At 38.7% G+C, this 23,733-nt stretch overlaps 4 protein-coding genes across 4 annotated transcripts; 2 read left to right on the top strand and 2 right to left on the bottom strand.

The window, feature by feature from the left end:
• Window positions 1-707: 707 nt before the first annotated feature.
• Window positions 708-5,062, bottom strand: LOC117614165. Its single transcript, XM_034342882.1, has 2 exons — window positions 4,263-5,062; window positions 708-4,133 (listed from the first exon to the last, which is right to left on the bottom strand). The coding sequence occupies exon 2, from the start codon at window positions 3,867-3,869 to the stop codon at window positions 1,062-1,064; it is 2,808 nt and encodes a 935-aa protein (XP_034198773.1). The 5' UTR covers window positions 3,870-4,133; window positions 4,263-5,062; the 3' UTR covers window positions 708-1,061.
• A 4,534-nt stretch (window positions 5,063-9,596) lies between these two features.
• On the top strand, window positions 9,597-13,115 carry LOC117616384 (ent-kaurene oxidase, chloroplastic). Its single transcript, XM_034345690.1, has 8 exons — window positions 9,597-9,869; window positions 10,057-10,217; window positions 11,155-11,316; window positions 11,418-11,558; window positions 11,675-11,932; window positions 12,018-12,179; window positions 12,290-12,484; window positions 12,580-13,115. The coding sequence occupies exons 1-8, from the start codon at window positions 9,716-9,718 to the stop codon at window positions 12,889-12,891; spliced, it is 1,545 nt and encodes a 514-aa protein (XP_034201581.1). The 5' UTR covers window positions 9,597-9,715; the 3' UTR covers window positions 12,892-13,115.
• A 2,964-nt stretch (window positions 13,116-16,079) lies between these two features.
• Window positions 16,080-17,409, top strand: LOC117616057 (dof zinc finger protein DOF3.4). The gene has a single exon (XM_034345257.1). The coding sequence runs from the start codon at window positions 16,258-16,260 to the stop codon at window positions 17,047-17,049; it is 792 nt and encodes a 263-aa protein (XP_034201148.1). The 5' UTR covers window positions 16,080-16,257; the 3' UTR covers window positions 17,050-17,409.
• Window positions 17,410-20,346: 2,937 nt separating this feature from the next.
• On the bottom strand, window positions 20,347-23,707 carry LOC117616323 (lysine histidine transporter-like 8). The gene is made up of 5 exons (XM_034345596.1): window positions 23,099-23,707; window positions 22,152-22,285; window positions 21,489-21,916; window positions 21,226-21,357; window positions 20,347-21,093 (listed from the first exon to the last, which is right to left on the bottom strand). The coding sequence occupies exons 1-5, from the start codon at window positions 23,482-23,484 to the stop codon at window positions 20,605-20,607; spliced, it is 1,569 nt and encodes a 522-aa protein (XP_034201487.1). The 5' UTR covers window positions 23,485-23,707; the 3' UTR covers window positions 20,347-20,604.
• Between the last annotated feature and the right edge of the window lie 26 nt (window positions 23,708-23,733).

Consider the following 23,733-nt stretch of genomic DNA (forward strand, 5'->3'; position numbering starts at 1 on the left):
ATGTCGTCTTATGTTAATGGCATTTTCCTTCCAAGCTTTTTTGGTTCCTTTATGTGTCTTGGTCCATTTACCATTTTCAAATGACAGCAAGGTAGTGTTCTTGACCCCGTCCGAATCAATCAAATACAAAATTAATAACCAAGTTTATGGAACCAATCAACCTGGCCAGACAAGAAACCCCAAAAAATCTAATTTTTAAGTAGGGTGGGTGGTGGCTGAGGTGTGAGTCATGTGATTGTTATGCAGAAAAATGGTAGACTTAAATGTCACCAGTACAAGCACGAGAGACGACACACATAGAGAGCGTCAAAGCTCAAAGACTTGATTATTTTTTGGGGGTAGAATATGGCATTTTACGTATCAGACAAGGGATACGAGTATAATAAAGACGAATCAATCTTTACTTTCAAGTTTCAACCATCAATGTCCTTGAACTAGAACACAACAAAATCCAGACAAAAAAGCAGAGTAAAACAAGGGATATGGATTCTCTCCTCAAGTTGTTGTTGGCATAGAGAATAGAGATACTGGAAAATGGTTGTGGATGGATCTGAAGGAGATATATCGAGGTCAAACCATGTAAAGAGGTCCCCTAAGTTGCAGACAAAAACTGCTCTCTTTCTTTCTGTACCCAAATGGATGATTTATTAATGAAGAACTAAGAAATGCAAGTATTAATATTGTAGTCCTAGTTGTCATACAGCAGATGGTGGAAGAAGCTTTCCCATGAAGATAAATATTCAGACCATTTTACTTCTATTTCAAGTTACATAGGACTTCCTGAGCTGATTATAAATGGTTTTGAACTAAGCTCTGCACGAAACCAAATACCATTAATACAAAAAATTACATCAAAAGATATGACAAGAAGAATAAACAAATTCATCTGCTCACAAGGAAAAATCTCCTGAGGAGGAGCAAAAGAAACAGACCACACATAGCATCATTTCTTTCCACTTCCATATTCAGCTGCCCACCTTCAAGGGGAGGTTGCTAAATGAAACAGTAGGGGTCCATTTTCCTCAAAACAGAGACAAAAACATCCATATACTTTACAAGTGTTACGTTTCCGAATCCTCTGGTACTGTAGGTAATTCATCCCTTTCAACTTCAACAAATGATGAATCAAGAAACTTGGCAACAAAAGCCCACATCTTATATACATCTTCAAAGTTGGTCAAAAATCCAAGTGATGCTGTAACGACCTCGACCCTATAGAACATATTCTTACCGCCTTGGCGGCCATTAGCCATTGGCTTGCACAAAGATGTATCTTCAAGATCAAGTGCCCCACAGAGCTGTTTAGAGCCATCCAGGATTCGAACATGACTAAGGATACCAACACCAAGAGATATACCATTCTTTTCGGCCAATCTCTGTACAATTTCAGGGTGAACAAGTCCTCCACTGCTCTGCCTCACATTAAAAGCTACAGCAGCACCCCTTTCATATTTGATTTTAGGACCATATATTTGCACAAGAGGCACTCCGGCACTTTCATCCGAACCAGGTAATCGAAGTTGAAGTAGCGAGGTAACAAGCCAATTGATAAGATACCGCAGTCTGAGGGTAGTTTTGTTCAGACCTAACATATTAACATGATCAAGACACCGACAAACTATCTCAGGCTCCCTCCTTCCCCATTCCTGCTCATCACCATATTCTCCTTCACTCATAGATCCGTCATCGCCAAGGGTAGCCATAGATGTTTCTCCAGGCTCAAAAATATGGCTCGACTTTCCTCTGTGGCTGTCTTCTATGGTAAAAGACACCCTGCTACCCATGCTTAACTCTCGATCACCCTCTTCTAAACCGAAAAATCTACGACCGGAAAATCTATTCGTTTCCCTTCTTCCCAGAAGTCTGAAGTCACCCTCTGTCTCTCTCCTTATAGCACTTTCTTTTGACTCTTGGCAAATTTCAGAGGTTGAGGAACTCTCAAGGTTACTGTGTTTAAGACCAGTCTGGTTCTTTGGCCTTGAATCTTCCTTCATTTCAGGTTCTTCGTGAATCTCCCCAACATGAAGGGAACCTGCATATGTTCTACCATTTCCTGAGGCAGCATCTGTTTCAGCAAACATTTCTTCTTCAGGGATTCCCTTAACATGGTCCTGCTCATGTGATACTGATAATACAGCTGCATCAAAAGACAAAACAGGATCTTCATGCTGTCTGTGGTTTACCCTCTTATCGTCATCATAAATTGGGCTCTTTGGCAGTTTTGATGTTACTTTTGGAGACAAAAGCTTGTTATTTTTCCTGCCAGAAAACCATGATGGTGGCAATGGTGAACCAGTTTTCTGTCTCGTTAGTTGTCCAGAATGATCAGAACCAAATGGACTCTGACCCAAGTCAATCCAGTATGAATTGTCTGATGACTCATCCTCACTGAAGATTGGACTCTTCATAACCTCCCCAACTGAAATGCTCTCAGCTTCTTCAAATATGGTGCTTGCCCCATCCCTATCTGAGTCTTGATCCATCTCTGTCTCAAAGCAATCCCTCACCTGATTGGAAGTGAATACACCTGAAAAGGCAGGCATCAGAGACCCCCCATGTGTTTCAGGCAATAATTCTTCATTACTGTTGACTGCATCATTTTCAATTCCAGCAAGTCCATCAAGACCATCCACAGAATCACTCAGGTATTGAGGAAAAACAGGTAGAATCCTCACAATTCCAGTCCCAGTGCGCCCACCTTGACTTTGCAGACTCCCCATTACAGATTTCTTGATCAAAAGACATCCAAATCCAGTTGGGTCAGAACCAAATACCCTGTAGAACGATGTAATAATGAAATCTGGACGAAAAAGAGACAGCCCAAGTGAATCCATGTCTTTGGGACCCAATGATCCAGCATCAAGCAAAACATGCCAATTGTTCTGCTGAGCAAGTGCCATCCACTGGTAGGAATACTTGGCACCAGTTACTCTTGACTGAACAGGAAATACAAAAAGCCCAGTTGCAGAATCCTTCTTCCTCCTTTTCTTATTTGCAATTTGCTTCTTCAGCTCCCTGGAGCAAAGTTTCAGGGTTGGCCATTTAAACCATGAACTATAAACCTTAGCACCTTTCTCTTTAGCACTCTGAGCCATCCAGTTCACAGACTGGCTCTCATGATCAAACATGGTCAACAACTTCTTATTGGTTTGGAAAGGGTAAGAGTCAGCCAACAATTTAAAAGCAGACCCTCTACTAACAGTAAAAACAAGACCATATTCGCTTTCAGGGATGTTCAAATAATCCATAATCCTAGTCTTGATATCATGTTCAGTACAGCCTTTCTCAGCACCTCCATAAAGAGCATGGTTACTCAAATTTGCAGTTATCTCCGACAAAGTAAATGAAGAAGATTCCCAATATTGTTGAGTTTGGAGAGAGGAAAATAACCCAAAACCGCAGTAATCTAGACATACCTTTGCAAACGATTCTGAGAGGTGACTGTATTCTTCTGCCCTCAAATGATCAATCTTTTCTGAAGATTGGAACCTTGGGTACATTGTGAGGAACTTGTTGAAAGCTTCATGGAGATCAGGAATTGAACCCTCTGTGGAAAAGATTCGGTCCGCCGCGAGTGCTGTGGCTCGCAAAAACTCCTTCTGGGCATGAAGCCGAGCAAGAGACCTTGACCTTCCAAAGCTGCCGTCTTGATTTGGAGTCTCAGAATCAATATCCTGGGATTTTGCAAGAGACCCATCTTCGGATGCCTCTTCAAGAGCCTCCCTGAGCTTGTTTTCTTGCAATTGCCGGAGAACTGAAGACTTTCGCTTGGCGTCCACGGTCAAACCAGAACCATCTCTCCTTCTGGTCTTCTTCTCCATTAACAGAGCAGCACAGTGCGATATAGGCTTCCATACTGAAATATGCATGAAGGCCTCTCTGTTATTTTTTTTCTCTCTCTCTAACACCAGTCTGACTGCTATGCTACCCAGAAAGTAATGAACCAAGTACAGGTCCGAAAGAAGAACACGGACTCAAGTAAGCAGAATCAGAGAATCAGTTTCAAAGTAAAAGTGGGTCTCTGAGTTTGACAAAGATCGAACGCTGGCTTTTCAAAATCAAATTTTGGGCTTCAGAGATAGAGGCACATTTCAAACTTTGGCTGCTTCGCTGAGGAGCTTTTCCTTTATTACCTAAATCATTCAAACAACAAAGAGATTCTTCCATTAAAACCCAGAACTTTTGTGAGATCTGTAGGTACTGGTCATAAAGAAGAGAAAAGGAAAAGGAAAAACACAAAGGACATCTGATAAGGAACTCACCTTTAATAATCTAATGTGATCGCGGAGAAAACTCCAACTTTAGCATCCTTCAAGGGCCCATAATTAAGGAGTGATCCATTTCAGCAGAAAACATCCAAATAAACAAAACCCAACATCCCCGAAAAAGAAGAAGAAGAAAAAGATTAAAACCTCAAAACCAGGAACTTGGTCTTATAAACTCAGCATTCCCAAAAGACTCGAAGCCAACAGAAACATATCTCACTAATCCCACAACCCATTACAATTGAATTCTTTAATTTTTGGGACTAAACCCAGTAAAGATTAAGTCTTTCGAGGAAAAATATAAAAACAGAGCAAGCCCACAAACAAAAAATGAAAGGGTAAAGAGAGAATGGTGCCCAGGAATCAAAGACCCAAAAGAATAAAGAAGAGGTCTAAAGCAGAGAAAAGCAGGGCAGCAGAAACAGCTTCAATTCAACAACTCCTCGCCCCACTATCACTGCTCTTCCACCACCAACCAACTACTCTCTCTCTCAATCTCTCAGCTGGTAGTGATAGAGGTGCAAGATAAAAACAAATCCTTTGCAACCCATCAAATCCTCATTTACTATGGCAGTCAATACAGACATGTCCGCATTGAATGCTTACTGTTTCTCTTACCTCCCCACATTAAATATCACACCTCCCTCTTTGATTTTCCAGTTTAATTTACCTCCGTTTTCCTTCACAGACGCCTCCCCCACATGTTTAAAGCTCACTCACACCCAACACCAGCTTCAGCGCTCTCTCCCCTCCACTCAGCAATTTGAAGCTTGTTTGAGAAAAGTTGCGGGCTTTTTGACTTCGCGGTACCTTTTTTGTACCCACCACCGGGCCATAATCATAATATTCCTGCTAAGTGCGATAAGATATTTGTAAAAATAGAGAAACACCACTTATCTTTTTTATCTTTGCAAATCAACCTTGTATCTCATCTCAAAGTAGGTCTGCGACTTTAGTTGATAACTGCATTTTTCAAGTATTTAATACTACTACCCTCCCTTATCACAGGAAATTTAGATGAGACTCTTCATAATTAGCTTGCAAAATTAAATTGAATCACATTGGACCGTCGACAAAACTGAATTGCAAATCATGCATGCACTGGGCCTGTGCATGTGTGTGCCTGCTTTAGTTAGCTGTCACCATTTGGAAAGGCGGTCAACTTAAATGATATAGTGGCTTTTATAAGATAATAAATATAAAATGATGTGATTTGTTCGAGTCCATAATGAATTTTTTTCTTCCTAGCAGAAAGAAAATAACTTCTTACAAATATAAATGGTTGATAATCTTCCCAATAAATAATCATGTGGCATGAATAATGACTTTACTCACTGTCACTAGCCACTACCTCGACAAGTCAGCATTTGATAGAAAACAAAACAAAACAAAAACCAACTATAGATAACCATAATTTTCTAGACTCATATAATCTAAGAGATTGGAATTGTTTTCTTTGAATCTAAAATATACTGTGGTCCGTATATTGTTGGAAATTTCAATGAAAAGGTTAATGCACTTATTTGGACATGTTGAGAATATTGACCAATTTGACCTGGAATTTTCAACGAGAAAACGCAAAACTGTTCTCACTTTGACTAAGTTGAAACCATTAGTAGATGGAAATCCACATATCGTGGAAGTTTAGGATGCTTGATTTGATAAAGCAACAGACACAATCCAAAACACATGGAAATGAAAAGAATTTTATGGTTTAATGGTCACTCAAATTTCGGCCTAGTTCTTTTCTTTGAAAGCCAGAGTTTTTTTTTCAGTAATTTCCAATTATTTTATATGATATTATGCCCTGTTTCGTTTCTGGACATGACAAGGAACACCCCACTCAACACTCAACACTCAACACATGGACATTGATTTGATAGCTGGAGCTGGACGTAATGAAAACACTAATGTCTGATTAAATAATCTCATAACTAACAAAGAGTCAAATGTAATAAAGTAAGAATGGCCTACTCCAAATTTATAAAACTTGAGGCACACTGTTTTTGTTTAAATATTATTTTCCAACAATATATTTGGCTATCCGATATAAGATTGGGTTTCTTTTTCCTCAAACACACAAGATAACAGGAGAATAATAAGACCCTTCTGTGTTCGGAAAATCTTCTATTTCTGTTTTCCTTCGTTGCTAAGATGCCACGCCATGAGTTACCCAAACCCCAAGCAAGGAACAACCACTGCATCTTCTACAAAGTTCCTTTTTTAGTGCTTAATTGCTTACTAGGAGATAGAAAATCCGAACACAATACCTCAAATGCATAAATAACTGTTCTCGCTTCAACTACAAACCCTCTACATTTGATGTGCAAATTGGTGCCCCATTCATGCTTACTGAAATGAAGTCCCGATTTATAAATACAAAATTACGTGACATTTTTTGTTGTTGTATCTGATAATGCAGCACAGCTCGAACCACGATGTTTCATGTCTTGCATGCTTATTCTTGTGGTCCTCAATACTACAACAACATTTCTGTTCCTGAATAATAATAATAATAATAATAATTGATGAGTAGACCCCCTTTTGAATTGGGTAGGCATTACTTTCGAGTATTTTTCTTCTTTTTCTTATAGTTGAATGATGTCGTCAATTCCATTCAAATTTAGCTTTACCTAAAAGCTCCATATCTCTCCAGTATATAAGTAAACAATTGAGAGGTTTGTGGGGGCTACCACAAATATATATGCTCACAAACATTTTCTCTGAGTTTGGTGAGTTTGGTCGTCGAGTCTCCATATGAGACGACCATGCCAAACGTCAAGTGTTTGTGGGTGGATCGTTTCCAAATATAATTAATTTCATGCAAAATGCAATAATCCTAGTTATAGTGTTGCTCAGTCTGGGCCCTTAGCCTAACTTTCGGGCAAAATCACAATCAACTTTTGCTCGTTCCTTCATGGCACCATTATGGACAATAATTTTGAAGTTAGATCTTTGATTGGGACATATCACATATTGTTAGAAATGTATTTTGATTCTTTAAATAATTTTATTTGAGTGATATTCTTTAGGGTATCTTATGATTTTTTTTATTTTTTATTTTTAATAACAATTCAAACTATCTATTTTTTAAGTTTACATTCATAGACCATTCTTGTAAAAAATTAGACAAATCGAAAAACGTTTCGATATTCAATTGTATCATACAAAATCAATGAACACGGTGCTTCAAGAAAGTATTAAAATTTCAATAACACAATTGAGTGGTCAAATGATATCGAATTCAAGTGATTTCTTGTAAAGATGATCGTTGAATGATTATCTAAAACATAGACGATTTGGATTAGTGAAATACAATGTGGAGTGGACCCTAGAAATGTGTCTTTTAAATAAACTAATTTGAAAAATCTCTTAATGAAAGCTTTCTGTGTATATATATAATAATAATAATATATAATACGAGGACGAAGACGAGGATGAGGACGATGAAGATAAAGATTCTTTCAACTTTATCGACACACTCCACGAACTCTCTAATATTCCAACACCTACAAGTCTTAGAATTGAATTTCTGAAAAATTAAAAAGACGCTGAAATAACCAAAAAATGTATTGTTTTTCCAAATGTTGGTACAACTTTTGCCTACCTTTTTTTTGCCTGTAAAGAAACATGAACATCTCTAAATGCATATATTTTGGTTGGAGTTGGGCTCAAATGTTAAATTACATCCAATAAAAGCAGGTGAAAAGCATCCAAGATCCATCCCAAGGTTGCCCAATGCTTAGATTTTGGGCCAGTTACAAATTGTTGCAATACGCTACACACCAAGCAATTCCTTCCCCATCTTAATGCTTGGGCCCAAGAGTGATTTTGTGGTACTTTTTTGGACGTCTTCCCTTTTCTTTTCTTTTTTGGGTAAACAAAAAGTTTAGGGGGAGATAAGGCTATTCTATCCAGGCATCTCCAAGTCTCTTTAAGGACTTACAAAAGGAGTCTTAGTCCCTTTCTTAATTTTTACAAATTACCCACTAAGAGGAATTGTCGACAAAAGGACTCGAATCTATGCCTTACTAGTGAAGAGAATGCTCTTTACCTACTCATCCAACCCTCGTAGACACTTTTCTTTTTTATTTGGGTTCATTGAATTATGTTAATTTTATCTGCCATCAATTCATTTCCCTTTCAATTATCAATAATATATATAGTAATATTTTCTTCCTCTTGTTAGATACATAGTATGTTATATTACCAAATAGTCAATCTCTCAACATAGTATGTTAGTGTTCAGAAAATTAGCTAATTAGTTTATCAACGTATTTTTCCCATATGAAGTTTTACCATGAGCAGATTGTATCCATAAAGACACCATAGACAATGTTCAAATTTCAAAGCTTTCTTCAAACTTGGTGTCTTTCACGAGCGGCAAGGAAGAACCCAAAGCCCAACTCCCCAAACAGGACAGTGACACACACAAAGTCACAACTAAGAGCATCTCTAACCGATATGTCAAAAATGTCACATATACATTTAACGGCTAGAAATAACATCTCACATCACTCTAACCGAATTGTTAAAGCTGATGTGAAATGAAGGCTAGAGGTTCAGCCGTTACTTTTGACATCCAAAAAATAAGATGTCAAATAAATATTTTATTATTTTTTAAAGAGAGCTGGTTGTTACTTTCATTTATTATTTTATCCTTTATCTTGAATGATTTGACTGTTACAAATTTTTGCCTTCTTTCTCTTTCCAATTTATTTCATATCTTGAATTATCATTTAAATGTAAAAATAATAATAATTTAATTTGACATATTAGATGGAGTATAAAAATGTGTAACTGTCAAATTACCACATTAATCATTAAATTTAGATTTAATATTTAGTATTTGTCATCCCCCTTAAAAATCCTCTAAGCGCGCCAAATAAAACATAAACATAAGAAGAAAAGAACTCAACTTTGATTTCGTGACACGTGCAAAGCCTACAAGGTAGAAGAATTATTAGTTTTCTAATTTAAGGCCAACGCATGAAATGAGTCTCGACCGTTTCGATGCCCAGATGACATCTAAAATGCCATTTTTGTCCCCATGCCCGAGACTGACTGGCCATCTTTAGGAACGAAAGGCCAAAATGGAATCACTATGCTTGAGCTTACCAAATAGAAAAAGACAGACCAGTGGAGCAGATTTAGATTCAGAAGGAAGGGCCATCACGTTTTGAGTGGGCATATTCCTTTACCTCAACTACCTTAGAAAGATGACGAATTTCTTCTTCTGTTTTAGCCAACTCGGTGCTTTTAATGCTTATCCTTCCCCTCTCACTCTCTTTTGTAACTTCCTTTTCTGTCCAAGCACAAATTTTCACACCCCACCATATACATATATATATATATATATATATATATACTTTTGTGTTGGGTGATTTCAAGTATCAAAAGCATTCCCAACAGACCCAAGTACCTTTCCTTTTAGCTTTCTGGGAAAATCAATGGCCCCAATTCAACAAGTCCTTCAAGATTTTCAAGCATTGCCCTTTGCCATCCCTGTTGCACTGGGTGCTCTGTCTTTGCTTTTCCTGTTTTCCATCAAAGGTTTAATCTTTACCAAGAAGAGTGCATTTTCCCAACTCCCTTCTGTGCCAGGTACATATTTCTCTGTCTTTGCCTTAATTTGCATGTCATGTTCTTCTTCTTTGAGATTTTCTCTTGATCAGTGATCATGAGATTTCTGCTTTTATCTTTGTCATTATTAGTTTTTGGGAATTTAAGAAAGAAGATGCAATGATTATTGTGTAATTAACTTGGGAATTTGTTTGGGGTGTGTGTGCAGTGGTACCAGGGCTGCCGGTGGTGGGGAATTTGCTGCAACTGAAGGATAAGAAGCCTTACAGGACGTTTACAAAGTGGGCTGAGAAGTATGGACCTATCTATTCTATCCGGACTGGTGCTTCAACTGTGGTCGTTCTCAATACTACGGATGTTGCCAAAGAGGTACCTTTCTTCTTCTCATTTCTGCTGATCTCAGGGGAATCTGCAACTCAGGCTTTACATATAACTTGTCCCATTTTTATCTCACCAATCTCTATGTACCATGTCACATATTCGAAGGGTACTTTCATTATTTGAGGAAAAAAAATCTAATATCTATTCATAAGTTTACTATTGACCAATCACCATAGATGTTGTTTATACCAACTTATCAAGTGAGTTCAGTGTGTACCATCTCATAAGATGAAAAATAGAGCGGGCTTTGTGTCTAAAACTTCAGAGTTGGGTGAAATTTGGTTGCTTGTTAGGCCTTTTTTTAAGCTAGACTAGCTTCATTGGTGCTGAAGTTTGGTAGCAAACAGGGGACTGTGAAGTGAACTCAAGCTGAAACGTTTGATATTTAAGTTAAAGAAGAGGCAGGTTTTTCACGCTTTGATCTTTCTGAAAATTTTCATGTGGACAAGTAATTAATTACTTTCTTGCAAGAACAGCTGTGTTCTGTGTCTTAATGTGTCATTCGCAATCTCATGGAGAATTAAGACTCCATAGCTGAAGTTGCAGTTTATGAGAATCATACTTATTGTATAGCATTGTCAATTATGAGATGCAAAAGCCCCCTGTGTTTTCCTTAATGCCGTGAAAGATCCATTGGGTTGAGTTTTCTACTGATTAAATGGCTTTAATATTCTCCATTGGCATCATTATAGATTTTGATGAGAAACAGCAGTGTCCTGGATGCCCTATGGCAATGATCAAAGTGTCCTAACAATGAAGTTCTGTTTCTTAAATATCCAATATGTTCATGCTTAATACGTACATAATACAGGGCTGGTTTTATCTTGTATATGAATGCTTCTATGTTATTATTTTCCTTTTGGTATGAAGTCAATGGTTGTATATATTGGTCACCACTTTCTGCTCTAATGGTTGGTTGTTTCAGGCCATGGTGACCAGATATTCGTCCATGTCAACGAAAAAGCTATCAAAGGCACTAAAGATTCTCACTTGCAATAAATGTATGGTTGCAATAAGTGACTACAACGACTTTCACAAGATGATAAAACGATACATACTCACAAATGTTCTTGGAGCAAATGCGCAGGTTGATTGTTACAGTTTTTGTTCTCACTTAATTTGTGTGCTTACTGTTTTTGTTGCCATAATAAAGTAGATCTTGTTATAAATCCATTTAATAATATGCAGAAGCGACACCGAAGCCACAGAGATACAATGAGGGAGAATGTTGCAAGCCGATTGCATGCTCATGTAAAGAACGCTCCTCAAGAAGCTATTAATTTCAGGAAAATATTTGAATATGAACTCTTTGGAATTTCATTGAAGCAAGTGAGTGTTTCATCATTTCGTTTGAAAAAATTGTTCTTTGACTTTTGTTCCTTGTACTTGACATTGCAATTACAAAATCAAGAACATAGAATCAACTAGCATAATGGGATATGCAGGCCTTAGGAAAGAACATAGAAGACTCCATTTATGTGGAGGAGCTTGGCACTACATTGTCGAGAGATGAGATCTTTAAGGTTCTAGTGCTTGACATAATGGAGGCTGCAATTGATGTTGATTGGAGAGATTTCTTCCCTTACCTGAGATGGGTTCCCAATAAGAGCTTAGAAATGAAAATTCAGAGACTCTATACCCGCAGGAGTGCGGTAATGAATGCCCTGATCGATGATCGGAAGAAGGGAATTGCTTCAGGAGAGGTGTGCTCTCTTTTTACTTTCAAATGCATTTTTTTCTGTAACTTCTCAGTTGTTGTTTCTATAACTTGACTGGGATATGAAACAGGAACTAAATTGTTATACCGACTACTTGCTTTCTGAAGCAAAAACGCTTACATCAGAGCAAATAGCTATGTTGCTTTGGGAGACGATTATCGAGACAGCGGATACAACATTGGTAACAACAGAATGGGCTATGTATGAAATTGCTAAAGATTCAAACCGACAGGTACTTTTAATTTCAGTCACTAATTTTTCTGGTGGTTATATGCTTTTTTTTATTTTTAAATTTTGGTTTTATCTGTAACTGATATTGGTGGTTGCCTCTTTATGAAACAGGGTCGTCTCTATCAAGAAATCCAAAATGTTTGTGGATCCAACAAGATCACTGAGGAACATTTGTCCCAACTGCCATACCTGAGTGCTGTTTTCCATGAAACTCTAAGGAAGCACAGTCCAGCTCCAATAGTTCCTTTAAGATATGCACATGAAGATACCCAATTAGGAGGTTACTATGTTCCTGCTGGATCAGAGGTAATTGATAAACAAATATGCCATGAGACTTCTCATCTCTCTTTTTATTTTATTTACAGATGTTATTGATCTTTCAAGTAACTTGTAATGTGCAGATTGCTATTAATATATACGGGTGCAACATGGACAAGAATCAATGGGAAAGCCCTGGAGAATGGAAGCCGGAGAGATTTTTGGAGCCAAAATATGATCCAATGGATTTGTACAAGACCATGGCATTTGGAGCTGGAAAGAGGGTTTGTGCTGGTTCTCTTCAGGCAATGCTAATAGCCTGCACCACAATTGGTAGGCTGGTGCAGGAGTTTGAGTGGAAGCTGAGAGATGGAGAGGAAGAAAATGTTGATACTGTTGGGCTCACCACTCACAAACTCCACCCAATGCATGCCATCCTAAAACCAAGAAATTAGCCTCGAACTTCGTTTCTGTTCCAAGCCCACAAGTTGTTTGTGGCTGAGGCTTTTGCGTTGCTTATTGCCTAGACTTTTTCTTTTCTTTTGCTTTTTCTAAATTTAAGAAGATTCTGGGCTTTATCAACTTCGTTATGCCATCTGAAACAAATGTAATCACACAGGTGAATAACTTATGAAGTATTTCTGTTGAATGATATCAGCATCCTTATGCCTTCTTTATCTTTTCTGCATTCAAACTTCATTTATGTTAATTATTTCTGATTCTGGTGCATGTAATTAAGCATGAAGCTGAGACTACATATTAAAATGGGACCAGAAAATGATGTGAGACTGCCAATTATTATAAAAATATTGTCCTTTTATGTAATCTGTAACTACCTCATACCTGAAGTTATTGAAGAAATAAATGGGCAATGACATTATTTCAAGTTCACAGTAGAAACAAGAATGTCTTGTTCATAAGTACAGCTAATTATTTCTTCTATATATCCAATAAAAAGAGAATTTGCCACACAAGTGATGGCAAGGCAACATTATTTAAGCCTCAGCAAAGCAAAGGTCATACCATGAATTAAAATAACAAGCAGAGGGTAGTTGTGTTTCAAGGACACTTCATGAATGACAATAAACTTATAAATCACAAGTGAGTAGGCAAATAGTTTGTTTGGCAGTTTTATGGTAATAATTGGGTTCATGGTCGGTTGTGTGTGAGGCCAAAACGGATAAGAAAAGGATGTGAATTAGTCAAACCGTCCAGCCTCAATCTCTGGCCTAGTCCTCGATCTACATCAATGTGATGGGTTGGGTTTGGTGAGCACTTCTTTCAGCATCACATAAAAAGACACAGGAAATTTTAGAATCAGTATCAGCGCTGTCGTTTATGAACTTTTGTTGGGAAGTAAATGCACATTTTGAATGCCACTGAAAGTTTGCATAGTTATTTATAACATCCAAATCATGCAAGTAATTACATGTTTCTGCATTAATTTATTTCTTTCCCACACCAACACTGCAAGAATCAAATTGGTATGTCTCTGTTTCTTTTTTGCTTTCTTGTTGGGTTACGAATTTTCTCTGTAGGAAATTTTTATTTTTATTTTTATGGCATTTCTGCAGGAAAGTTGACATATGCAACAACAGCGAGAGGCCAAAGGCAAAGGTGTGATGAATGAACTAGAGGGCATGCCACACCACACCGAACTTTTCTTTATTATGAAAATCATTGCAAAAAACATTCTCCTCTTGTGAAAGGAAAAGAAGAAAAAACCAAAAAATAATGGATGCAACTTGCAAGTAGAAACACTGTATAAAGTAGACAAATTACATTATGAATGTGAGAAGAAATGTAATTTAATATGGGCAAGCTCATGGGTCCACCACTGAAGACTATTTCTCTCCTTGATGAGTTTGCAGTGTGTACAGTGGTGTAGAGCGGTGTGTATAGAAGTCACCTTGGAGCAGTCAAAACTGAAAAAATCTGACAGAGAGAGTGGCAAACAAATCACACACACACTCCTTATGTGATTGACAGCGACGTATAAAGGAAAGAAGTAGAGGAGAGACAATCCTGCAGGATGCGGCCCACCCCCACCTCTCTTTCCTTTGAGCTGATAATGAGCTTTGCCTTGGCCATTGACTGGCTGCTGGAGCCGCTAGCCTTTCTAGCGCTCTGCACCACGAGTCGTTCATCAACTGACTCGGTCAAGTTTTATCATATATATATATATATATGGCCTTGAGCTCACTGATCAGCTCTTACGAATGAGGTCAGATTATTTCAATTTACAAAGGCCGGCCCGCGTGCAAGTCTATGGCACGAGAAAAACTTCCCTTTTAAACTTCTTTAAAAAAAAGGAGTAAAATGAAACGAAAATAGAGAAGTATTTATTGTATACGAATTATTATTTTTAGAAATGTGTGGAAAGTGAATGAATATCATGTGCATGCAGCATAATGATATATATATATGAAACATGAACATAAATAATGTGACACTCTTTATAACTATAGTAGATAAATATATGTATAAAACATGAAGTATATAGGTAGAAGTGGGAAAGAGAAGCAAAAGAAGGAAATGAAAGATTGTGATGGAGAAGGGTCACGGGGAGCGAGAAAATGAGGCACAAGGGGCAGAAGGTGAGAGAAAGTGACTTGGGCCCCAAGCGAAAGGATGAGAAGAATCTCTGAGGCCTCTTAAGTTATAGGGATGCAGTTATCTGCAAGACTTAGGTATGTAGCCTGTGCATTAGACTAGACACCAGACAGCACTAGAATAGGTGACTACTGATACTGACCTCAGGCACACACCTCCCCAGAAGACAAGAGGAGAGAAAATAAAGAACGTAGAAAGAGCGCGCAAGGAGGCAAACCCAATAATTGCTTCCCACGCTGCCCGACACCCATCATATTGTCGGTCTTCTCCTTCGCTCCCTAGTCGACGGTTGGACCTTTTTTTCCATTCTTTTTCCAATTCCTTTTCTTTTCCATATCTCAAGGACGAGTTGGAATTGAATTTAGAACCTCTGCATGCGTAGATACTCTTAACTCAAACGAAAATACTTAGAAAACTACACTAATCTATACAATATTTGTTGTTGGAGGTGGAACCTAGTTGTAGTGGTATTCCCTCACCATGCCTATAGTTCTAATTCTTTTTCTTAAACGCATTGAACAGGAATGAAAACAACTCTCTTTTGCAAAAGATCAAAACAACTTTGGCAAACACATAGTTTCACCACATACAAATACAACATTAGTAATACTAAACACCCCACTTTTTAATATTTTGTGGTCTAGGAGGATGACATGAAGCTGGTCTCGTCTGGTCCCATGCGTTTGCAATTTGCACCACTTGAGTTTTTTTTTCTTTTTTTATAAAATTTTTATGACATGAAGTTGAGTAGATTTCACGCCAATGCTTTCCTGATACGCCACCCCACCCGGCCTCCCACCCTCCACGTCACCACCAGCCGTACTTCCTCACAGTAAAAGTAAAAGTAAAAGCAAAATGAGATAAAAATGATGAATAATCAATTCACATGTAAAAACCAATTAATTAATTAATTAGCATTAAAATTAGGCGGTAATTGAGCTGAGCCACGCGTCGCGCCACCTTCAACATCGTACACAATCCCCACAGACACAGAGAGAGAGAGAGAGAGAGAGAGAGAGAGAGAGAGAGACACCAGCCAGCCACAAATTAAATGAAGCACCTTCACAATTACACTCTCCTCCATAAAAACCTCTCACTCCTTCCAAAACTTCTCCTCCTCCCCCTCTCTCCAATCTCCACACATCTGTCTCTTTGTTCTGGAGAAACCCAAATGCCAAAACCCCTCTCTGACAACGACACCAACCACGATGCCGTTTGAATCTGAAGACAATAATCAAAAGCCACCCTCAACGACGACGACGACAAAAGTCCAACAAAGCATGGGTCACCAGGCACCGCCCCAAACCGACCCGCTTCACTGCCCGCGCTGCGATTCCACCAACACCAAGTTCTGCTACTACAACAACTACAACCTCGCTCAGCCCCGCCACTTCTGCAAGTCCTGCCGCCGCTACTGGACCCAAGGCGGTACCCTCCGCGACGTCCCCGTCGGCGGCGGCTCCCGCAAGAACTCCAAGCGCTCTCGCTCCACCACTTGCTCCTCCTCTTCCTGCTCGCCTTCCTCTTCCTCGCTCACCCAAGAGGTCACCTCAGTCGCTACCGCGAAACCCGTTTCCTTATCCGCTGAAGTGAAGCCAGAGCCGGCCTCAGATGTTGACCATTTGATGGACCTGAACGAGAACGTGGTCGGGAACGGGGGTTTTACTTCGCTGTTGAATTCTCAGGGGCCACCTCCACCTGGGTTCTTGGCGCTTGGTGGGTATGGCTACGGGTACGGGTACGGGTCGGCGTTTGGTCACGGGCTTGATGAAGTGGGCGATGCTTTTGGCCATGGCGGCAAAGGGGTTTGGGCTTTTCCTGAGGTCGGTGATTTTCCAAGTACTGTCATTGACCATAACAATAACAATGGTGCTCCTTCCGGGTGCAACACGTGGCAGATGACGACCAGTGCTGATGGTGGATTTGTCGATGGGGATTGCTTTGCTTGGCCGGAGCTTGAGATTTCCATGATGCCTGCTTCAGGCAAAGCTTTCAAGTAATAGAAACACTCTTTTCCCATTTCCAGAATTTCAACAAAACAAAAAAATATCATTTTCCTGTTTCTTTTTTCTTTCTGGGTTATGGGTTTTCCGAGTCGTACTGAAATTGTGGGTCTTATACTTGGTTTCTTAGTCTTTCTGATCATCTGATGGTCTTTTTTTGGTTTTTGGGTCAGAGTCTCTGTGGTTGGTATAGAATAGATCACTATAGGTTGCAAAAGGTAGTTGCTTTTGGTTACTTATTTTCGTCTTAGGGTTTTGTTTGTACTGGCTTTGTAAATCTTTTGGGACTACCACCTGTCTTTGACAGAAATGCTGCAAGAAAATGGACAAAAATGACTGCTTTTTGGGTATGTTGCATTTACTTTGCATGCTATAATTTCTTTCTTTCTTTCAATTTGAACTTCTGGGATGAATTTGCATAAAAGCATGAATCTTTTGTACCTTTAGACTTCATCTGACAAGCAATCGAGTTAATATATTTGTTGGGTAAAAAATTGAACTTCGTGTATGAACTCTGATACAACAGTAATTAATTAATCTGTGTTGTGTGAAGAAGATGGCATATTTGGATGGATATTGAGGCTAATTTCAGTTAGTTTAACCGAGTGATCAATTTTAATTCCTCTATAATTGGATCATTCTTGGATTTGTCTAACTACATCGGCACATCGGCACATGAGCCACGATGAATCGAGTCCCACACAAAATTAACTTGGTTGATTGAGCGGATTTGATTAAATATTATGAGAAGCCAGACATGAGCCGACAGTTTTAAAGGGATTAGCACTAATAAACTGTATGCTTACTTAAGAAATGGACAACTATAAGTTAAAAATGGTGTTAATTAGAATAATGGTGCACCGAATTGGTTTTAATTTGAAATTGATACGACCAAAACCCTACCTCAGTTTCTAAGGTTTTATGTTTATCTGCTCAGTTCTGTATTTGAATATTCTGTGTAGTTTCCTGTTTGGCATTATATACTGAAATGGGAGACTTTGATTTTGATTTTGAACTAGATGCCACCGACCAGGGACCACGTGTTGCATGGTTCATTGTGTTGTGGATAATGCCGAAAGCTGACAGTGCTTCATTTGGAATTAGAATAGCTTTTCTGCTCGATTCCATTGCAATGCAAGAGAAACTTCCGCATCTGGTTTCATTACTTCTATCACCCGTCAGAGTCACAGGAGGTGAGAGATAGGGAGAATGAGACAAATGAAACTGGAAAGGGAAATAGTTTTGTTCCAAAGTCGAACCTCTAGTTGGATGGGTTCAATGAACAATATTTCTGACTGTTGTTTGGTGTGCTGCTGAGATTTGATTTATTAAATTAAACATCAGTCCAACGTATTAGGCGGGACTCATAAAGGCCAGTTTGGATTTCCAATCTTCAAACCGAATCATCATGAATTTAACTTATCCAAGGACTCTCCGGTGTCTAAAGTTTTTCTTTTATGTTAAGAATGGATTATTGTTTATATTATTATTAAGTAATTGATCGGCTCTCCTTAAGTTCTTGTTAAGATTATGATAGTTCCTTGATTTGTGGTTAGGTTGAACTCAGTGCATCCTGCATTTCTCCCCTGAAGTTCTTTCTAATCTCCAAACCCGCTCGTAGGTTTCGAATCTGAGACGGTGTTGTGTGTTTTCTGATTTTTATATTGATGTCCCATTTGGGCATTGCTGGCAGCACAGCACATACATAATAATATATATATATAAAGATGAATTAGAAGAATCATGTTCTGCTGCATAAGTTAACGTCCGTTGTTTGTGCTACAATCAATCAATTGAATCGAATTTAAGCACAGAGATATCCACCACAACAATCCATGCATGCCCAGATGCACTTTCCAAATTACTAAATTAAAATCATAATTAAAGATAAGATACTATAATTATAATATACCTCTGTCAGGTGGAGTCATCATTCTTGTTGTAAGGATATTTGTCACCCCCCACCCCACCCAACCAAACACGCCTTTCCCTCTTCATCTTAAATTAAGAATTGCCATCATTCTTAATTTAAATATAAATAAACACAATTGTACAAGTGCATGAAGCAAACCTCCTCATTTTCCTCGAAGCATCCATTATCATTGCAAATCCCACTCCACATTACATCCGACATTATTACTTGATTAAATAAGTGCTTGAGGTGTTGGTCGACATGTATTTAGATCACTTTCATTCATTTACTAGGGCAAAAGCAAAAGATAAGAGGAAGTAAGGGTATTTACTGTTCACATGAATAGTGTATGTCCTAGTAATATTTTTGTTGTTTTTCCATCAATTACCATGGCAACCCAAGGGCAATTACTATTCACATGAGATTAATTTTATTTATATGTATGAGATTAATAAATTAAAAAATAATTGATATATATATATATATATAAATATTCTGGATTTTTTGGGTAATTTTTCAGAATTTTTTTTCTATTTTTTAAATAAAAATTTTGTCGTTGACATCAGCACCCTTACGCAACAGCTCGGACTATTCTTGCCTTCGGACCTGTCCAGTCTTAATGGAGCCCACCATCTGCCCGTGCTGGATTTGATCGCTGGAGTGGGTTTCTTTGGCTGGAGGCCTTTTTGCCATGGCAAGTTCAACCACTTGATTTGCTCTTAGAAGCCTCCAATAAGGGTTTCTCACAACCAATTGGTAAGACAAGGGGAAGGTTTAGGTAGGTTTCAGGTTTAACTCAAAATCATCACAAGTAGATATATTTTTGAGGGTCGGTTTATGTATTGCGAGGGATTTTCATATTTGTAGTTTTTGTATTTGTTTTGTGTGTGTTGGTGTGTTTGCGGTTCTTTCACTCATCATTAGTCCTAGTGGTGATATCTCGATCTTCATGGAGGCAGCGGCAACGATACTTTGGTGTTTGGTGGTATTTCTGCTTTTGGTTGACTTAGACTTTACGTCAGTTTTGGACTCTGAATTTTGAGCTCTAACTTTATGTCAGTTTTGGACTCTAGCTTTATATCTGTTTGAATTTTATTTCTAGTGGGCGTTTACTGTTACATTTGTTTGGACTCATTTTTATGAGTTCCACTACAATGTAATTGGCATTGTCTTTCTATTAATGAGACTTGATTGCGACCAAAAAAAAAAAAAAAAAAAAGCACATAGCCAATTTGTATTCTATTATATAGTTTAGGTAGGTGAGGTTGGGGCCAAATCAAATTCAACTTACCCAAAAAACATGCAATGAAAGTGGGCCCAATTCAACTTATAAGTTATAATGACCCAAAAGCATGCAATGAAACTGGGGCCAATACAAATTATAGTCCGGGCTAACTTATCTTCTTTGAATACTCATTAGAGAGGACCACAAACAGCTCAGGTGGAAGGGCTATGTAAGTATATAAAAGTATCTATTACAGAACCAGAACAAACTTACCAACCATTACACCATTTAACTATGTGCCACAAAAGAACACGAATATGTACGCACAAGACGTATTTAATTTGCAGCAAAGCAACAATGTTTATAACATTCTTAACAAATTTTGAAGAATTATGAAGCAGGGGCCATTGAAACATCAATTAGGCGGCTTGAAGAACTTCAATTTAAGTCCACTGTTGACCATGCTCCACACGCCTCCAATGGAAAAGGCCAAACTAAACGCAATCCCCAGCCAACCCAAGATCCAATGAAAATACCAGTTAAAGCTGTACTTTGTAGGCTTCTTAATGAGAACCCACATGAAGCAAGGATATGCAAATGTGACTGGAAGTGTGAGTCCTCCTAGTAGCCCGGCAAGACTGGAGAGGAAAGGGAGTGCCACTCCTATGAAGAAGTTGATGAATCCATAGAAAACTCGGAAACCAGACCGGACCCAAATCGAGCAGGGACGGTTGGTACGACTAGTGTAACCAGCTTCAAAACTGTCAAACACAGGCATTGAGTATATCTGGAAACTGCTCAAACAATTAAACACAACTAGGAGGAAACACATTGCAAGAAGTCCTCTAGGGATGTCATGACTGTGGAATCCGTACAAGGCATTGAGAATCCCTCCAGAAGGCATCTGTAGAAAAAAGAGAACATACGGAACAATCAACAAGACTGAAAAATGCAACAATTTATGAAACTTAATGAAATGGCTGAAATCAAGTCATCCATGATACCAATATGCTCCTTACAAGGTTGGTAAACTTACAAGGTTTCCATAAGCCCAAAAGCCCCCAATTGCAACAGGGAACAAACACATTGCAATGAAAAAATAGGCAACCTTGGCTCCTTTCCACATGGGCACATGAGCTGGGTGTTTAAAGGTTGATGGCATTGTTGCCTAATTCAGGTAAATGATATTCTGTTAGGTAAGAATTAAAAGTGCAAATTCCCAACTTAAGTAATTATATATGTTTTTGTTTTTAACAAAGAGAATATAACTTCATTACTCTGGACTCACAGAGAGCATACCTGAATCTCCAGAACTAAATTGTGCCCCCTGAAAGCAAAGGCTACAATACCAAGAGCATTCAGGACTGCAAAGACAGAAGCCGAAGAGGATGGCAATGTAATTGGCTCATAAGAAATTGTGGGTGGCCTTGGCTGGCTTACAGAGAGGACCCAAACCATTGTGGAGTAAGTTATGGCTGTCACAGCTCCAACGAGTGAAAGTCCTGCAATTGAATTGAGGTTTGGAAGCTGAGATAGAACGATACATAGTGAAGTGAACACTAGATACCACTCTACTGTTGTTAGGGGATTTGATGAACATAAGGGACCACAAACTATCTGGAAAAATAGTTTCATGGTCTCCCCTCCTATTAGAATTAAAGCTGTTGCAGTTCCTGCTGATAGATAGACAGTTGGGAAGAGAGCAAGCCAAACACCCAATCTTTCCCCTGTGAAAGAAGAAAAAAAAATATCTGCCATTAATTTACTTATTCCCATACCTTACTATCCACTACAAAACTAAATATCTAAGCTAAACAAGATCAAGCTAAAGGCCTCATCACTAAGCTGTTGTTAATACTTATATCAATTGCATCAGTGTAACTGTGACACCTACTGCATATTATGAAATATTTGAGAACACAAATAACCATGTGGTGGTTTGTAAATCGTGAAGTCTCTTACCAAATGCAGCTTGTGCAAGCTCCACATATCTGTTGTACCTCTTTCCTGGAACCGCTTCATGTAGCTGAACAAGAATCCACAATGTGTAAAGTTGCCAGAAGTAGGCTATGGTTAAGGAAAGTGTTCCCCAACTCCTGTGGACGTAGTCAAACAAACGAACAAGGTCAATTCATTTCAAGTACTCCAAACCTTTCAGATAATGGTATTCTTCAATTGTTATTAGCAGCTTGGTAAACTTTATCTTAATGTAAAGTGTCAAGCACTTTAAAAGTTCAAATCTTCAAATCTTTGAAAATTATAATGCAAAAATAATATAAAATGAAAAAGTTAAAAGGCAAGCCGAGTACTATTGCAGTGAAGAGAATAAACAAGTGATACTATAACCAAAGTATAAAGGTTCCTGTGTCTAAATTCCTTCAAAAAGTAATAACAAAATCATGAGTGACCCCAGTAAGATGAGATAGGGCTGGCATATGTATATTTCCAGGATCTTTGAAGCTATGGAAAAGCAAAAGATAAAGCGACGAAGTGAGACATCCCTCAAGGATGTTCTTTTACTTTGTCAAATTGAAACCTATAATGATAATCTTCAATAAATGAAGTGACTTTACCCAAGTAGACCCACAAAGCCATGAACTTTAGTCAAATTCCTCTCAGTAGCATGTGAGAGAGGGACAGATATAGAGAGATCAAAACGTGAAAGAAATCAATTTGGAGAGCGACCCATCAGGGCCACCACTGATATTAATTAGCACTTAGCTGCAGCATTAAGCAGAAAACGCCAAGAAACATAATTCTAAAGCTGGATAATTGTCTATAATATTATTATGAAAAAAGAGAACTTGAATGAGATTTAACTCAAAAAGGAAGAATTTTTATGAAGCTTGAGCTAACAAGGTGAAATGGGTAATAAAAATCAGTACTTGTGAGGTTGTGAAATTAATTACCAGCCAAGAAAAGAGAAGGCAACGGGAAGGACCAAGGCCTGGAAGCCAACGCCGGCGTTGAGGTTATGAAACGCCGCGTAGTGAGCATTGCCGTTGCGGGACTCGGTGATGGGAAGCCAAGCGTCCTGTGGGTTGAGCTTGGTGAGGTGGCCCACCTCCTCCAAGTAGCTCTTCATGTTGACGAGTACCCTCTTCATCGGCGTCCCGATGGGGCTCAGGAACCTCGGCGATATGAACGAAGTCGGCGTCCACGCCGACGACGACTTCGCCTCCTTGGACGGCGGCCGAGGCGACCTCTGCCCAGATGGAGTCTGTATCTCCGGCGTCGACACACCACGCGGCGTCGCCGGAATGGATATCAGCTCCGTCTCCGGCCTCTCGTCCATTGTATAATGTCTTCGAAGTGTTTGTGTGAGTTGTGGTGTGAGTTTTGCGTTATAATAGAGGCAAGAGGTACGAGAAGCTCTCTGTTTCTCTGTGTGTTTCTGTGTGTTTATAATGGCACTTTTTTTGTTTTCTTTTCTTTTTGCTTTCAGTGTGTGTCGGAGGTGTCAGTGATTATAGGGTGATCGTGGGGCCTTTGAGTGAGTGAGAGTTTGACAAGAGAAGTGACTGAGAGGAAGGAGGAGCTTCAA

This window comes from Prunus dulcis, chromosome 1 (assembly GCF_902201215.1).
Source record: "Prunus dulcis chromosome 1, ALMONDv2, whole genome shotgun sequence".
Classification (NCBI taxonomy): domain Eukaryota; kingdom Viridiplantae; phylum Streptophyta; class Magnoliopsida; order Rosales; family Rosaceae; genus Prunus; species Prunus dulcis.

Bases quoted from the DNA above. Each gene is read 5' to 3' on its own strand.
- LOC117614165 (XM_034342882.1), bottom strand. From the start codon at position 3,869: ATGCATATTTCAGTATGGAAGCCTATATCGCACTGTGCTGCTCTGTTA.
- LOC117616384 (XM_034345690.1), top strand. From the start codon at position 9,716: ATGGCCCCAATTCAACAAGTCCTTCAAGATTTTCAAGCATTGCCCTTT. The intron at 9,870-10,056 runs GTACATATTTCT...GTGTGTGTGCAG, and splicing joins CCAACTCCCTTCTGTGCCAG to TGGTACCAGGGCTGCCGGTG. The intron at 10,218-11,154 runs GTACCTTTCTTC...TGGTTGTTTCAG, and splicing joins CTACGGATGTTGCCAAAGAG to GCCATGGTGACCAGATATTC.
- LOC117616057 (XM_034345257.1), top strand. From the start codon at position 16,258: ATGCCGTTTGAATCTGAAGACAATAATCAAAAGCCACCCTCAACGACG.
- LOC117616323 (XM_034345596.1), bottom strand. From the start codon at position 23,484: ATGGACGAGAGGCCGGAGACGGAGCTGATATCCATTCCGGCGACGCCG. The intron at 22,286-23,098 runs GTAATTAATTTC...CTACGTCCACAG, and splicing joins GCCTTCTCTTTTCTTGGCTG to GAGTTGGGGAACACTTTCCT. The intron at 21,094-21,225 runs GTAAGTTTACCA...TTTTTTCTACAG, and splicing joins TTTGGGCTTATGGAAACCTT to ATGCCTTCTGGAGGGATTCT.